Source organism: Heloderma suspectum, chromosome 3, assembly GCF_057233095.1.
Source record: "Heloderma suspectum isolate Gila_16-S chromosome 3, 16-S_ref, whole genome shotgun sequence".
Taxonomy (NCBI): domain Eukaryota; kingdom Metazoa; phylum Chordata; class Lepidosauria; order Squamata; family Helodermatidae; genus Heloderma; species Heloderma suspectum.
In genome coordinates, this window is record NC_139460.1 from 32,463,640 (window position 1) to 32,479,431 (window position 15,792).

Genomic DNA, 15,792 nt, shown 5'->3' on the forward strand with positions numbered 1-15,792 from the left:
ACTCCCATCACCCCCAGCTACCATGGGGTTGGGGAAGGCTGATCTATAACCAAAAAACCCTTACTTCTAGATGTTACTTGAGCCTAATCATTTGTGAGGGGGGTCCATAAGAATACATAAACTGATCATCCCTGGTTTAAGAATCAGAAGCCCTCTTTTTAAAAAATAAACTTTAATATTTCACAGAATACTGGCTATTTTTGCAATTTTGTGAGACTATGTGGAGAACAAAACTATTTCAGTGCAACTTGGTTGACAATTTATATCTTAACAATGGGAAATAAAAATGGAAGATGCAGTTATAGCCTCCAGTCCTAGGAAACTCGCTGGAAAACATTTTGAAAGCTCACTAGGCCTTGTGCAACTTTTATTCCTCCAATGTTAATGAGAAGATCATAGGCTCACATTGTTATTGTGAGTATGGTAGAATTGTAGTTTGTATACTCTTCAAAAAATAGGGTGGAAACAACAACAATAGTAAGTAGAAAGAAGTATTCTCTAATAGAGACAATTAGCTGTGTTCAGATGTAACATGAAACTATGTGAATGGCCCTTCAGGTCTGTGCACTCCCCTTCCCTTCTCCTCCTCTGGTGCAGCCACAAGGAGAAGATTGGAAGCATTTACTTCTGTTTTTAACTACCTGCAGTTTATTCTTATGTCTGAATTAGGACAAACTGTGGTTAGCTTTAAATAGGGCTTGTCCAAACAAGCCAGCTTCAAAATGTAGTTTATTTAAACAAGCCAGGATTATATACCATAGTTAGTTATATACTAACTGATGCTAATTGATGGGATAAAGAAGACAAGGAAATGTTTTACCTATCCTGATAAAACAGCTGACAAATTATAATGTTGTTTGTGGCCCATGGAGTCTTCTTTAACAATGAAAGAGCAAAACAAGGCCTATATAAGAATCAAATACTACCTTTTTGCACAAATTTAATCTTGGAAAATCCAAGCACATAGGATCATGGACCTGTATTGACGGCAAAATTTCTGTACTATGTGGATTCAATTAGGAAGATGGACTGTGGCCTATTATTTTAAAGGTGCAGTCTACTATTTTTCATTAAATAAAATAAAATTGACAAATCTTTCAGAAGCAGAATTAATTTGAGAGTAATTTAAAATGGCAGGATTATGACCTGCTTTACTGCAACCATTAGAACAAATGTTGAACAAAACACAATGGCTGTAAAAAAAAAAAATGCATCATATAATTTTCATGGAGTTTGGAAATACTGCTGACCATTCTCCATTACCAATGCAAAATTAGTTACATGGGCACATAAATGAGGTGGCAAACCTCTTTCAGCTCAACAGCCAAATTCAATTTTGGAGAAGCTCTTGTGGAGGGCGGGGGTGCGTTCCAGTGCTCGGTGGGACCAAAGGTAAAGCAGCCAAGACAAAGGAAGAATTGGTGGGGCCAAACATACAAAAAATACCAGCGTATTGTACCTTAAAGCTCATCCTGCCAGTAACTAAGCCTTTCAGGGTGGGGAAAAAACTGCACAAAAGCTGAGAAACCACCAAAGGATTGGTGGTTGGGGGAAAGGGGGTAGGGTGAAAGGAAGGGGACACAGCCATCTGGGAAAACCTACAGAGCCAGATTGGGACCCCAGGAGAGCTGATTGGAACCCTGAGGTTCCTTACCCCTGGTCTAATGACTAGGAAGTGATTTTACGGTGTTAGGTTTCTTCACACAAAGTTTTAGCATCAAATAAAACAACTCAAGTACATTTAAGAACATACAGATGCATGACACAGCAAGCATGAAAATGGTAAATACAGTTTTCTCAGTGGGTCGGGAAATAAAACAGTCTACTATATTTGGGCAAGGAAAGTCACTACATTTCACTACACGAGGCATTTTGTACCCTCCATACATAAAATAAAATATATATGTGAAGACAGCTTCAAAGATAATTCGGAAGAAGATACTGCTGGTGTATGTCCACCATAGGGAGCCCTCAATATGAAACTTTTGCCTTTTCAGATCTTCAATGTCAACTTTCTCTCCCTGTCTGTGTTTCCGTTTCTTCCCATGCCTTCTGTAGGCAACATGCATGGCCACCAAAAGTGCAGGAGTGGAGACAAAGATAAGTTGGAGAGCCCAAAGTCTAATGTGAGAAATGGGAAAATATTCATCATAGCAGACATTTTTGCATCCAGGTTGTAGAGTGTTACAAGTAAAATCTTGCTGTTCATCTCCCCAGACCCTTTCTGCAGCAACCACAAGAATCATGACACGGAAAATGAAGAGGACGGTGAGCCAGATCTTTCCAATGCTGGTAGAGTGTTTGTTTACACCTCCTAAGATGGTTTGGAGCGCTCCCCAGTCCATGGTTGTGTGCGTATCCTTGAGCCTATGAAGACAAAAATAATATGCCAAAAATCAGTTATTCTAATTCATAATAAATGTTTTCATGAATCAGAAAGTTCTCTGTTGACAGTACAGAAATATGCGTAGGAGTAACAGGAAAATTATGTTTTGATTTTTCTCTCTTTCTCCCCACCAATTCTGGAAAATGAATTTTAAAACTTGATAGAAGTATTACAATTGTATTTATTCTAAAGACCTATGTGACATTAAAACGCTTGGATAATAAGAGGTATAGATAAAAAGAGTTCTATCTACAGGGGGTTGTTTTAACATAGGACTAAGTGGAAGGCACACAGTGAGTTTATATAACTGGAAATTATGTCTTAGCTCCAGCATATTCTTCTGTTCTACTTCTACAGAAAGAATCCTTTAACAATGTGTGGTGTTATTGTTCTTAACAACCTAACTTTTGTTGTTGTTCAGTCGTTCAGTCGTGTCCGACTCTTCGCGACCCCATGGACCATAGCACGCCAGGCCTTCCTGTCCTGCGCTCTCTCCCGCAGCGCGCTCAAGTTGAAAACATTGGCAATTTCTACTTTCTTTCTTCTCCATATCTTTTTCCAAGTGCCAACGTAAGGCAGATTCTGTTATTTACACGATGACTTGTGATATATGTACTTACGATATCACTGTCGACTTGGTTATCTTTATAATTTTCCAGCTTATCCTGCTTAAAGAAACATAGGAAGCTGCCTTACACTGAGTCAGACTATTGTTCCATCTAACTCAGCATTTCTGCACTGACTGGCGACAGCTCTCCAGGGTTTCAAGTTTCAAATATTTCCCCACCCTGCCTGGAGATGGCGCCGATTAAACCTGGGACCTTTGGCATGCAAAACGTGTGTTCTATCACTAAATTAAAGCCACTCAAAAAAAGAGGAAAGGATTGGAAATTCTAATGTGTCACTTTTTACATGTATGTCTTTGCAGTGTGTCGTGAGCATCAAATTTTATTGGCTAAAAACTGCATATACCCCACAGGAATTTTCAGTGGGTTTTTCTCCCCTCTGCAAATTGGAGAGAGATTGACCTGGTTCAGACGTAACACTAAACCAGACTTCTCCAACCTGGTGCCCTCCAGATGTTTTGGATGTCAATTCCCATCAGCCCAAGTCAGAATGGCCAGTGGTTCGGAATCCTGTGAATTGTAGTCCAAAACATCTGGAGGGCATCAGGTTGGGGAAGACTGTAATAAACTATGTTTTAGCATTAAGTGCATTAGCCTCCACAAGCCTCAAACTGAAGTGCTCTCCCTTCTCCTGCCCTGCTCTGGCACGGCTACGAGGAGACTGGAAACATCAACTTCTTGCTTTTAAACTAACCAGAAGTCGCTATTACATCCAAACTTGGAGAACTCTGATTAGTTTAAAATATGGTTGGTGAACAAGCCAGGATCATAAACCACTGTTTGATCCTGGCTTGTCTGAACTAACAATAGTTTAAATTAACCAGAGTTCCCCCAAGTTTGGACGTAATGGAAAATTTTTGTTAGTGTAAAAAGTGGAAATGAAAGCTTCCAATCTCAAAACTGCACCAGAGCTTATGCATTTAGTGCTAACCATGGCTCGGTGTTACATCTGAAAAAGGCCAGAGGGAGACAGACACACACACACACTTCAAATGTAATGCTAAACCATGGTTTAGTATTATAAGAATGAGATGTGTTGAGCCTCAGGTTTATGTGCCTTCCCCCCTTTCCTCCTCCTTTGCACACAGGAGATTGAGTTCTGAATGAACTGCAGTTTCCTGTTATATCCAAATATAGGAAACCGTAGTGTATTCTAACTGTGATTAGTTCAAACAAACCAGGATCAAACCATGGTTTCAGATCCTGCTTTGTTGACTAATCTCAGTTGGGAAACTGGTTTATTCCAAGTTCAAACATAATGAGAAACTGTCTTTTTTCAAAACTAAATTGGAAAATTTCAGGACATTCTGGGAGTCGTAGGACTTTTTTCTCTCTAAAAGTGCATAGGATTGTGCCCTAAAACTCTTGAATTTCCTTTTAATCATCCCTCCCTGTAGGATTTTTTTTTTAAGAAGGGATACAGATTTAAGGTAACGTATTGACAAGCCTCCCTGTAACCAAGTTCTTGGGGTGGCTAACAATAAGAGAGCATAAAGTAATTTATGACCACAAATCAAATACATTTCTGCTAACCATCAAGGCATTGTGAAAACTGAAAACTTGTCGCATTCAACGAAAAGAAAACAGGAAAAAATTCAAGAGTTTTGCTCTTCTATCATACAATAATTCAGTTAATTTTTGTCAATTCTACAAAATGAGATCAGATGAATAACAAGTTCTGTGTGTAGGTGAAAGCCTACTGATATAATGGATCTAGAGTCTTAAGGTGCGATCCCATGAATGTTTAGACAGAAAAAAGTCCCTCAACTCCTAGGATTCCCCAGCTGGCCATGTAGGCTGGGGAATGCTGGGAGTTGTAAGACTTTTTTCTCTGCCTAAACATGTATAGGATTGCATGCTTAGCTATGAAGTCCTACACACACTCTGCATGTGGAAGTTTAACTGAAATGAAGTTACTGAAATAGAGTAAATGTGACTGGGATGTTCATTTTCTCATCTCATCTATTATTTTGGAAGCCTTCTGGTATAGAGTTAGGGCTACAGACTAATATTACTATTATTGCAATAAGAATATTATATTTTAAGTCTGAGAACTATTTTACAATCCTTTTCTCAGCACTGCGTCTCACCTTACTTTTTCCAGTTGCAGCAATTATCTTTGTTTTGGGGGATCAAGGTTTACAGATATGACTGATAAAATAAGTGCTTTTTCTGCCATAGATACACTAATTGAGAAGCGCTTCATTTATCCACTCCCTCCCCATCTGTGTAGCATGACAGAATGAGTGGTGGTGGGGAAATACTCACCTTGCCATTTGTATGTCACACAATCTACACTTTGGAAGGAAATAATGCATATATGTGAAATAATATGTGGAATATATATATATATATATGTAAAACAACCATATGAGGCAAGCCATTATTATCTGGCTTTTACAGAATGGGAATTAAGCCTGAGGAGCAGCTGTCTCAATCCAGGAATCCACAAGCATGGCAGAAAGCTGTGGCCATCACTCAGAACAAATATACTACACTGGAGATCTTTGCATTCAGTGCTTCACTTCTGGATGCAGGATACTCCCCCTCATTCACCAGCCTGTTGTGACCTTGCTGTAACATCCACAGCCAGGAATGTGCATCTATATGGATCACTATTTGTGGATGAGGGCAAGTGTTTATTCAGGAATCCACATCAGATCCATTGCTTCATCCACAGTATAGAGAAGTTAAAATGGAGGTTTTAAGGATGTTGTTCATTTGCATAAACTGCTATATATTCTTTTAAGGATCGCCTCTTTTATAGCCAAAGCACAAATGGTTAACATACATAAATCACAGAACGCATTTGTCTTTACACCTCTTCCTGCTTCTATTTATCTCCAATGATATTGTTTCCACTGGAATAATTTGGAGGAAAAGAATAAGGGCAAAACATGTAAACACAAGCATAGAACTGCATATGAAATTCTAATTAAAAATTTAACCACAATGGTGAGGCTCTTTTAAACGGGAGAGATTTAATGCGCTTTGATTTCAGAGATCAACTTCTTGCCTTGGAGGAAGATAATCGGTGTTCCTGTTTTCCATGGGAGTTTTGCAGGCAAAAAGAAAGTTACATTTCATGACTTACTATTGGGGGGGGGGGGTTGTTGTTTAAGCTTGTTAACGCTTTATTCACCAAAGGAGCAATTTGCTCGTTGAATCACTAATAGCCTTGAAGAGGGCTAATTAAAGCAATGTATCCCCAACATCGACTGAATCTTTATAACTCTGCCAACAGTTCTAAATAGAATCTGAATGGATGAAGCAAACTACAGATTATTAGGCAAGGGAACCTTATCCAGAACAGAAAGGAGCCCTGCAAAAAAAACAACAACAGACGAACGGGGTAGGTAGACTAGAGGAAACCCACTAAGGGACAAACCAGATTCGCTGCATGCGAATGGGTCTTTCAAGAGAAAAATCCCTTTTCCCTAACAGAACAGACCGAGTTAAGAATCTGGATTGCAGCCAGCATCCTGGCAAAAGGAGAACCGGCACATCCAAGAGCAGAAGCGCACATGACTGGCGGAAAAAAGAGAAATGAATAGAGACGCATTTCTCCCTATTCTCGCGCGTTCTCTCTCTCTCACACACACCCACACGCCTTCTCAGACTACCTTTGCAGCACCCCATTGCTTCCTCACAGCAATCCAGATTCCCTCCATAACAAGAAAAACCAGGAAACCTGCTTTCATGTGTCCAAATTAATCTGCTTCACCAATAAACATACCGGCACACGCTAAAACTACCACTCCTTTGGGGAAAGCCTAATAAGCTCGCCGCGACCCACGCCGGTTGCCCGCGTCCCTCTGGAAAGCGCGCGCACCGACCCCGAATCCCTCTCCACCCTCTTTAACCACCAGGAGCGCACGCCGTCGCTCCCATTCTCCGGAGCCTTCGCATTAGTCCGCCGCCACCATCGCCATCATCTCCTCCTCCTCCTCCTGTTTTTAAGGAAGATAAATATTCTAGGGGAAGGAGAGCGCGCGCAAGAGTATCTCCACTGCAGCCCCCCCCCCCATCACCTTTCTCAGCTGGAAGCCTGCCGGCGGTCACAGAAAACCTGCACCCCGGGGAGGCTGGCTTCTTCTGCTGGGCTCTAGGTCGCCTCTTCCGACCGGTCCCGGCCCGCCTGGCTCCTTCCCTCGCTGTCTTGGCAGCTTCAGCGCGAGCTCCGCCCTGTTCACCTGCGGCGACGCCTCCGCTAGGCGCTGCTGAAACAAAAGAGGCAGGAAGACCCCGCGAAGAGGAGGGAGGCGCCTCTGCCTGGAGCCCTTGGACCCGTTTCTCCTCTCGAGGCTGCTTGACTGACCCCCTATGCGAGCACTGTAGGAGAAGCTTTTGCCTGGGGCGCAATACCCGGTTGGGAGTCGCTGATTTGGGACCGGCTTGTTCGAGGGGAAACAGCCCTCAAAGAACCCGTGGGCTGTTGTTGGGTTATTTGGGGGTTGCTTTCCCTTCAAACAAAACATGGTGTGTGTGTCCCCCTCCCCTCCCCTCCCCTCCCCCAGTTTGGAAGGCAGCTGAGCCTGGGCGGGTGACTAGGCAAATGGGTCCGGGCACATGCCAAGGCTTAAATAAGCCACTGTGCTTTGTTGAACCCACGGTGAGCCTGCAAACTGGCCTCATGTATCGCCCTTGAAGAACAGTGGTTCAGCTAGGGCTGGTCCTTGGGGCCAAAGTCCAGGGCCTGCACCCCCCCCCCCACAACTACAGGGCCACCCAGAGAGTGGCAGGTGATGGGGGCAAACAGGCTGATGCTGAAGGTTGCTGGATAAGAACATAAGAGCCATGCTGGAGCAGACCACAGATCCATCTAGTCCAGCATTCTGTTCAAACAGTGGCCAACCAGCTGTCCACAGGAAACCCACAAGCAGAGCATGAGTGCAACAGCACCCTCCCGCCCATGTTCCCCAGCAACTGGTGTGCAAAGGCATATTGCCTCTGATACTGGAGATAGCATATAGCCGTGAGGACTGGTAGTCATTGATATCCAATATGAATTTCTCTAAGCCCCTTTTAAAGCCATCCAAAGTGGTGGCCATCACTACATCTTGGGGAAGTGGATTCTATAGTTTGCACTATGTGAAGAAGCACCCTTATTTATTTATTTTTAACATTTTATAGTTGGGGCCACCCAGCCGTGTTAAGGTGTTTGGCATCAAGGTAGCAGAACCAAACTCCATTTTATTCCTGTAGTCCTGATGGTGTTATGGTTTAACGCAAAACTGCACATGCCCAGTGTAGTTCTTTTTTATCTGGACTGGTGAACAGTTTTGTTTTGAGGGGGGTTTGCTCTAACATCAGGAATTTAGAATCATGGAATGGGGTGGGATGGAGAAGCGAAATGTTAGCTGGATGCTTCACAACTGAAGTAATACACATGGTTATCTAAAGGCCTCCCCTGCTCTTGTAGTACCATTAAGGGTGCAATCCTACACATGTTTTGACAGAAAAAAGTCCTACAACTCCCAGCATGTCCCAGCAGCCATGCTGGGAGTTGTAGGACTTTCTTCTGTCTAAACATGCATAGGATCGTGCCCTAAGTCCAGGTTCTAAAATTACCTAGGTACACCACCTTGGAACAAATAGTATGGACCAGAATCAGGCTGGCCCTACTATTAGGCAGAATGGGGCAGCCCCCTCAGGCAGCAGATTTGGGGTGTCATGAAAGGGAAGCCAATTGTGAGTTATTTACTTTGTGGTTATTGTATTTTTACTGCCAGGGATGGGGAGAGGCATGTGGGATTTTCTGCCTCTTTAGAAGGTATTGTGCAAACGTCATCCCTTCTATTATGCCCTTTTTAACAGTATTACTCTAAGAAATCTTACTTGCTCCTTGATGATGTGAGCAAGCCCACAAAGAGAGGCAGAAGTGATATAGGGCACCCCTATTCTGAAGAAAGATTTAATTTTTGTGAACCACCCAGAAAGTACTGGCTATTGAGTGGTATAGAAATGTGATAAACTACATGAATAACTAAGATTTGGGGTTACTCTTTTTAGGTCAATAGTTTATTTACTACCAGCTACTCACCTGCTTCTACGTTAAGTTTTGCTGACTGTGAGATTTTGGGTTCATCCCATTGTTCCCACCACCATGAAAGAAATGGAATATAGCTACATAAAATCAGTGCCTATCTGTCCTTTATGAGAGACTTTTAAACCAGACTGGGGTGGGGGTGGGGGGCGTTTATCTTGTTAGCTTTCTGTTTGCAAACCAGGTAAAGTCTTTTGTTGTTGTTCAGTCGATCAGTCGTGTCCGACTCTTCGTGACCCCATGGACCATAGCATGCCAGGCCTTCCTGTCCTGCGCTGTCTCCCGGAGCGTGCTCAAGTCCATATTCATTGCATCCGTGATGCTATCTAGCCATCTCATCCTCTGCCGTCCCCTTCTCCTTTTGCCTTCAGTCTTTCCCAGCATCAGGGTCTTTTCCAGAGAGTTTTCTCTTCACATTAGGTGGCCAAAATATTTGAGCTTCAGCTTCAGGATCTGTCCTTCCAATGAGCACTCAGGGTTGATTTCCTTTAGGATGGACTGATTTGACCTCCTTGCAGTCCAGGGGACTCGTAAGAGTCTTCTCCAGCACCACAGTTCGAAAGCATCAATTCTTCGGCGCTCAGCCTTCCTTATAGTCCAGCTCTCACAGCCATACATTACTACTGGGAAAACCATAGCTTTGATTAGATGGACCTTTGTCGGCAAGGTGATGTCTTAGGTTTGCCATAGCTTTCCTCCCCAGGAGCAAGCGTCTTTTAATTTCATGGCTACAGTCACCGTCTGCGGTGATCTTGGAGCCCAAGAAAATAAAATCTGTCCTGGTTATTTCTTGACTTCCTACTTTAGCATTCCAATCCCCTATGATGAAGAGGACATATTTTTTTGGTGTTAGTTTTAGAAGGTGGTTAGAAGGTCCAAAAGTCTTTTGGAGGAATTTAAACAAGAACAGGGTGGTAGCTGGTGAGTCAAGATGAGCATAGTCTGCTGTGCAGAGAGGGAGATGCTAGGATGTTTTCATATATACTTTTGCCTTAAATTGATGTATAGTGTGAAGATTTATGTTGGCTGGAATGTACAATTGTGGGCGGGTAGCATGAGAAAACCTCACATGAGGAAATATCCCAAGTCAGGTATGAGCAGACTTTAGGCTTGCGGGGTCAGCTTTGATTTTTGCTTGGATCCCAAGGTCCACCAACCAGGGCCACATGCCAAACAGTAGCTGGAGGAGTGCACGTAGACGCAAAATGGTGGGACAGAGCCAATGCCCTTCTGCACTTCATGAGCCATACATGTGACTAGGATGACTTTCACATGAAAGTAAAAATCAACATCAGGAATTGTCACAGCCTAACTTATGAAAGTTGATACATCTGTATTTCATTCAGTCATTCATTCATTCATTCATTCATTCATTCATTCATTATATTTCTATATTGTCCCATAGCCAAAGCTCTCTAGGCGGTTCACAAAATTTTCATGGCTTTTCTCTCCAATATAATTGGCAGCAGTGCTGTTTGTATTTGTGTGTGGCCTATCAAGACATTACAAGAAATCTGAAAGGGTGGGAAAGGGCCATAGTTCAGTGTTGCATGTAGAACATGCCAGGTTCAATCCTTGACATCTCCAGGTAGGGCCGGGAAAGACTTGGGTTTGAAACCTGGAGATCCACTGCCTGTCATAGTAATACTGAGCTAGATGGACTAATGGCATAAGGCAGCTTCCTAGGTTAGGAGCAAAGAAGATATCCTGCATTCATGGCATTATAAAGAAATAAAACCTGAATAGAATTTTGGATCCATGATGTGAAGGAGGAGGAGTTAGCTTCAGTACTGTAGGGTGTTTCCAGATGGAGGCCTCCTAGCCAGGGCAGGCATCAAGTGTAGGCATGGTCAGCCCACACCCCAGCAGGGCCCACTGACAAGAGCACACTGAACTTTCTCCTGCTCTTCACCACTGCAACCTGCTTGTTCACCTGCCTCATGCTCTGACTCAGACAAAGGTGTGGTGGTGGTGAGGAGGAGCAGTAGACGCCACTGCCTATTTGTTCCCTGGCTCTCAGCCAGTCAATCAAGTAAGTGGTAGGAATTATGAGAAAAAGGAGGAGCAATAACAGCTGGTGACAATGAGGGTGTTCAGGCAAACTCACTGAGAGTGCCTTGTTCAAGGGCCCTCCAAAACCTGGTGCCCATTCTGCTCCTAGCGCTACCAATCAGAACGAATTGCAGCAATTCCATCTTTTGTTTCTCTAATGGATTTTCTGCAGTATGTAAAAAGATGGAAGAAGTGGTGGGAAAACATGGGAGGGTTATGAGTGGACAATGATTTCATCTAGAACCCCCTGTAAAATTCTATGAATGAGGCAGGATAATGGTGTTATAAAAGCCTCATCTGGAAGCATCCATAATCTGGGCTGCAGGGAGATTTGCTAGGAAAAGTAGAAAATGGAAGGAGGAAAGAGAGCTTCTATATCTATATACAGTTATTTCGAGGCCACCTTTAAAGATGGAACCTCTCAAGGCAGCTTCTAATGGATACAACTAGTATTTAATTTCTAAAATGCAAGAGGACTGGGGAACAGGTCCGCCTAGAAGCCAAGCCTTCCTTTCTGTATTGCTTGTCCACTGCACCAGCTCATGAGCACTCCAGTCTTGATATTCTTGGGCTGAGGCAGGGAAGAATGGTTCCAGCCCTGATACAAATTAAGCCCTGGAAGCATGAGATTCTCTTTCAATATTAAACCGAGCTTGCTGATTAAAAGGCAGTAGTTGTCTCTATTCTTAATGTGCGGCATTCCTCACATTGTGTTCTGTTCAATATTTTGCTGTGCCAAGCAATGAAGCACTCTACTGACACGGTCCTGATATCCCTCAGGAAATAAGTGAACTAAAACCCCCAGCTAATATGTAGAAACAAACAATAGTCATTTGTACCCTTCCTGCAGTGCTGCGGTCTGTAGCTAAAACAGCAAGGATGCTACACTACCGCCACAAGAACACTTGCTTGAAGTGAGACCTTCAAGCTTCTCTAAGAAAATGAAAGATTCCTAGCAAGCCCCATGAAACAAGGGTCTCCTTTCTCTTGCAAGAAACTGTTCTAGGGATCCATTCTGTTATTCACTGGCAAAAAAAAGCCCTCTAGGAGGTGCCCTTGCCAGTAAAACAGGAACACTACTACTACCACTATGGACCACTGATGTAAACTCCAGCTCCCCTTCTCCCACTCCCCCAGTGTTTATAGCAAAAATGCAAACACTTGATTTTTAAAAACCAGAAGCAACAAATGCACTTCAGTAGTATCCAGTTTCAGAACTACTGGAGAAAAACTGGATCTTCATTTTTTGATGATGAAAAAAGAGCCTTTGCAGGAATTATTCAGCTATATGTTTGGAGCTTTTCTGACTCGAAAGCACCCTGATGAAGGCTATAGCTCAAAATATGTTTGGTTAAGTCCCAAATTTCACCTATTGATTCTATGAATTTTTGATCCACATTGACTGAGCGCCACATTCTGTTGTGCTACATTTTCAGAATAAACAACAACAACAAAGTATGTATGATAATGATGCTAGCAGAACACTTAGTTATTATGTCTTTTAGTTTTAATTAAAATGTGTTCTCTCTTAAGCTGCTTCACACATTACCAAATACCTAAATGGAAAATTCTACACAATTCCAGATTGTAATGTGAGATGATTCTACACCTGTGTTCAAATTTCTGTGCATATCCATGCACTGTCATGCGCTGAGAAGTCACAGGCATTGGCAACTTCCCAGCAAGCATGCATGTAGCGATTTAAATTTGTATAGGATCATCACACATCATGATGTACACATGGGAATTATGCAGTTTCATACACATTCTCTCTACAGTTTGATAATGTGTGACCTATATCTTAGAAAATAGAATACCTATGGTGTTATGATTGAAAGCTGAGTCTAGATAATACTTTTAACTGGAGCAATTTCTAATGATGAAGGGAGTGCTTGTTTTTGAGTCTCACAAGGGTGCTATGAGGTTTGCAATGTTACACACTCTTTTAGGTACTAGCTAGACAACCTTTGGGGGGCTAGTGGGGCATGCCAATAGGAAGACACCACAGACTCCAAATATTTATTTATTTATTTATTTACAACATTTAATACCGCTCCACATCTAAACAGATTTCAGAGTGGTGAACAACAAGAGGTAAAATGAACAAAAGATAAAAAGAATGCTGACACTCTGAATAAAAAAAAGGATGGCAAAAGTTATTCCCATAATTCAGTTATTGCACCCATTTGTTCATCATATTTGCCTGGTGGTTTCTTGTGTGCAGATATGAGCAGTAGTGGTTTCTCTTGCTAAAGTATGGGAAGACAGGGATATAGAACTGAAGTATCAAGTTCATATTGTAAGGGTATTTGCAGTTCCACAAGACCTGTGTGACTAATCTAAGGTGGGTTTATCACATAGCCATGCTAACTTAATCACATAGCTCTTGAGGATTTGTAAATATATTACAAAATGAATTTGCTACTTGTAAGCTATTAACTGTGAAAAATGAGGATTGAGAAGAAAAAAATCTTAGGTTTCAACTCAACAGATCATGAATAGTACAGCTCCCAACACAAAATGTTTTAGGCTTAGGAAATTGTATTTGTGGTGCATGAACTATTTCAGTAGTATACTTTCATTTCTAAATCATAATTCATCCTTGTACCTGATGACATTTACTTCTCTTGCAAAATTCTAGCACAATTATATATTCTTTGTGTGGGATTATGGTTCTGATTCATCAAGGTACTCAAGTACATATGATTACATATTGCACATTCTCCCAAAGAATAATGCAAGTGCTTAAGACATTTGTTGAAGAATGTCTGTGAGTCAGTTTTCTCTGTAGGTAGAATGCCTATATTGCTATATTATGCAATTATAATGTCTAGTAAATCCTGTAAATGAAGAGTAGTTTTCCTGGGTTAACCAGTGTTTCATCCATACCTCTCTAGGCCTCCGCACTTCAGTTCATAGGAGAGAGACAGTTTGGTACATAGTTACTAATGTCAGCACTCTTCCCTTTCTTTTATTCCCAACCTCTTTAAAATACCCTGAACTTGGTAATATATGCCATGATGACCATTTGTAAACAGCTATCCACAGCACTTCCTTTACCTAGCAAAGACTTCACCTAGTCTTCTTTCTTACCCAGTCCTACTACATCCAATGAGAGAGAGTCCCAGCATGGTCAGCTATTAGGCAGTATTGAAATGTAATAAATAAATAAATGGTCCCAGCATGATTTGTACAATTATGGCAGATTTTTCTTGAGCTGCCACAGTCACAGGGCATTTCTACACCGGGGATTCCTGCTTCCGTTTTAAATGCAGGATCACCACTGACTCGCTTTACAGGCGCTTCCTCCCCCACCCTTCTCCCCGTATCTGAGTCTTCCATTATCTTTCATTGATCTCACTCCTCTTCTTATCGCTTTAAGTCTTTTCATGGAGGAAACTGAAGCGGAACACAGTGGGGTATTTAATAGCTCATTATCTGCAATCTGTTTAAAAACAGAACAAAGGGCATTTAGCAGGAGGGTCACGGCAGGGTCACGGCGTCATGTAAAGAGCCCGCAAACTTCTGTGAAGGAGCAATCTCAATTGCAGGATAAAAGCTCCGTGTGATGAAGCCCTCAGAAATCATAGCGGCTGTGAGTATGGGCTCCACACTGAGGCACCAATTCATTCAACAGAGTTTCTGCATGAGTGACTCCTGACTATGAGCTCTGTGGCAGCCCTACAATCTCCAGAGGTAGCATGGAGACCCACCAGAGAGATAGCAGAAACAGTGGGAGTGGCCAATACAACAGTTTGGAACATCCTGAAAAAGAGGGAATTAACTGGCAAGCTCAGCAACAGCAAAAGGCCTGGAAGACCATGGAAGACAACTAAGGTGGATGACCGCAGAATTCTGCTCATAGTGAAGAGGAACCCTTTCACAACATCTAGCCGGGTCAAGAACACTCTTGCGGAGGTAGGCATGTCATTGTCAACATCTACAGTCAAGAGACGGCTGTATGAATGTAAATACAGAGGCTTCACAACAAGGTGCAAACCACTGGTAACACTCAAGAACCGAAAGGCCAGATTAGCCTTTGCCAGCAAACACCTAAAAAAGCCTGTCCAGTTCTGGAATAAGATTCTTTGGTCTGATGAGACCAGATTAACTTGTACCAGAATGATGGGAAGAGAAAAGTATGGAGAAGGAAAGGAACAGCGCATGATCCAAAGCATACCACATCATCTGTCAGGCATGGTGGAGGCAGTGTTATGGCATGGGTAGGTATGACTGCCAATGGAACCGGGTCACTGGTATTTATTGATGACCTGACTGCTGAGAAAAGCAGCAGGATGAATTCTGAAGTGTATAGGGCTATGCTTTCTGCTCAGATTCAGCGAATGCTGCCAAACTGATAGGACGCCGCTTCATATTACAGATGGATAATGACCCAAAACATACAGCAAAAGCTACCCAAGAGTTTCTGAAGGCAAAGAAGTGGGATATTCTGCAATGGCCAAGTCAGTCACCTGATCTCAACCCAATAGAGCATGCTTTTCACTTACTGAAGGCAAGACTGAAGGCAGAAAGACCCACAAACAAGCAGCAGCTGAAGGCAGCTGCAGTAAAGGCCTGGCAAAGCATCTCGAGGGAGGAAGCTCAGCATTTGGTCATGTCCATGGGTTCCAGACTTCAGGTAGTCATTGACTGCGAAGGATTTTCATCCAGGTATTAAAGGT

General features: G+C 42.5%; 1 protein-coding gene and 1 long non-coding RNA gene across 2 annotated transcripts in view; one reads left to right on the forward strand and one right to left on the reverse strand.

Annotated features, from left to right (window-relative positions):
- The window catches only part of LOC146349503 (uncharacterized), a 62,411-nt gene that overhangs the window by 11,600 nt on the left and 35,019 nt on the right, over positions 1-15,792 (forward strand). The window contains exon 2 of the long non-coding RNA XR_014788995.1: positions 2,218-2,268. This is a non-coding gene — a long non-coding RNA (uncharacterized LOC146349503). The remainder of the gene's footprint in view (positions 1-2,217; positions 2,269-15,792) is intronic.
- Positions 167-6,823, reverse strand: LOC146349504 (gap junction beta-2 protein-like). Its single transcript, XM_084842831.1, has 2 exons — positions 6,749-6,823; positions 167-2,367 (listed from the first exon to the last, which is right to left on the reverse strand). The coding sequence occupies exon 2, from the start codon at positions 2,343-2,345 to the stop codon at positions 1,662-1,664; it is 684 nt and encodes a 227-aa protein (XP_084698957.1). The 5' UTR covers positions 2,346-2,367; positions 6,749-6,823; the 3' UTR covers positions 167-1,661.

Excerpts from the sequence above, each read along its gene's own strand:
- LOC146349504 (XM_084842831.1), bottom strand. The coding sequence starts at position 2,345 with ATGGACTGGGGAGCGCTCCAAACCATCTTAGGAGGTGTAAACAAACAC.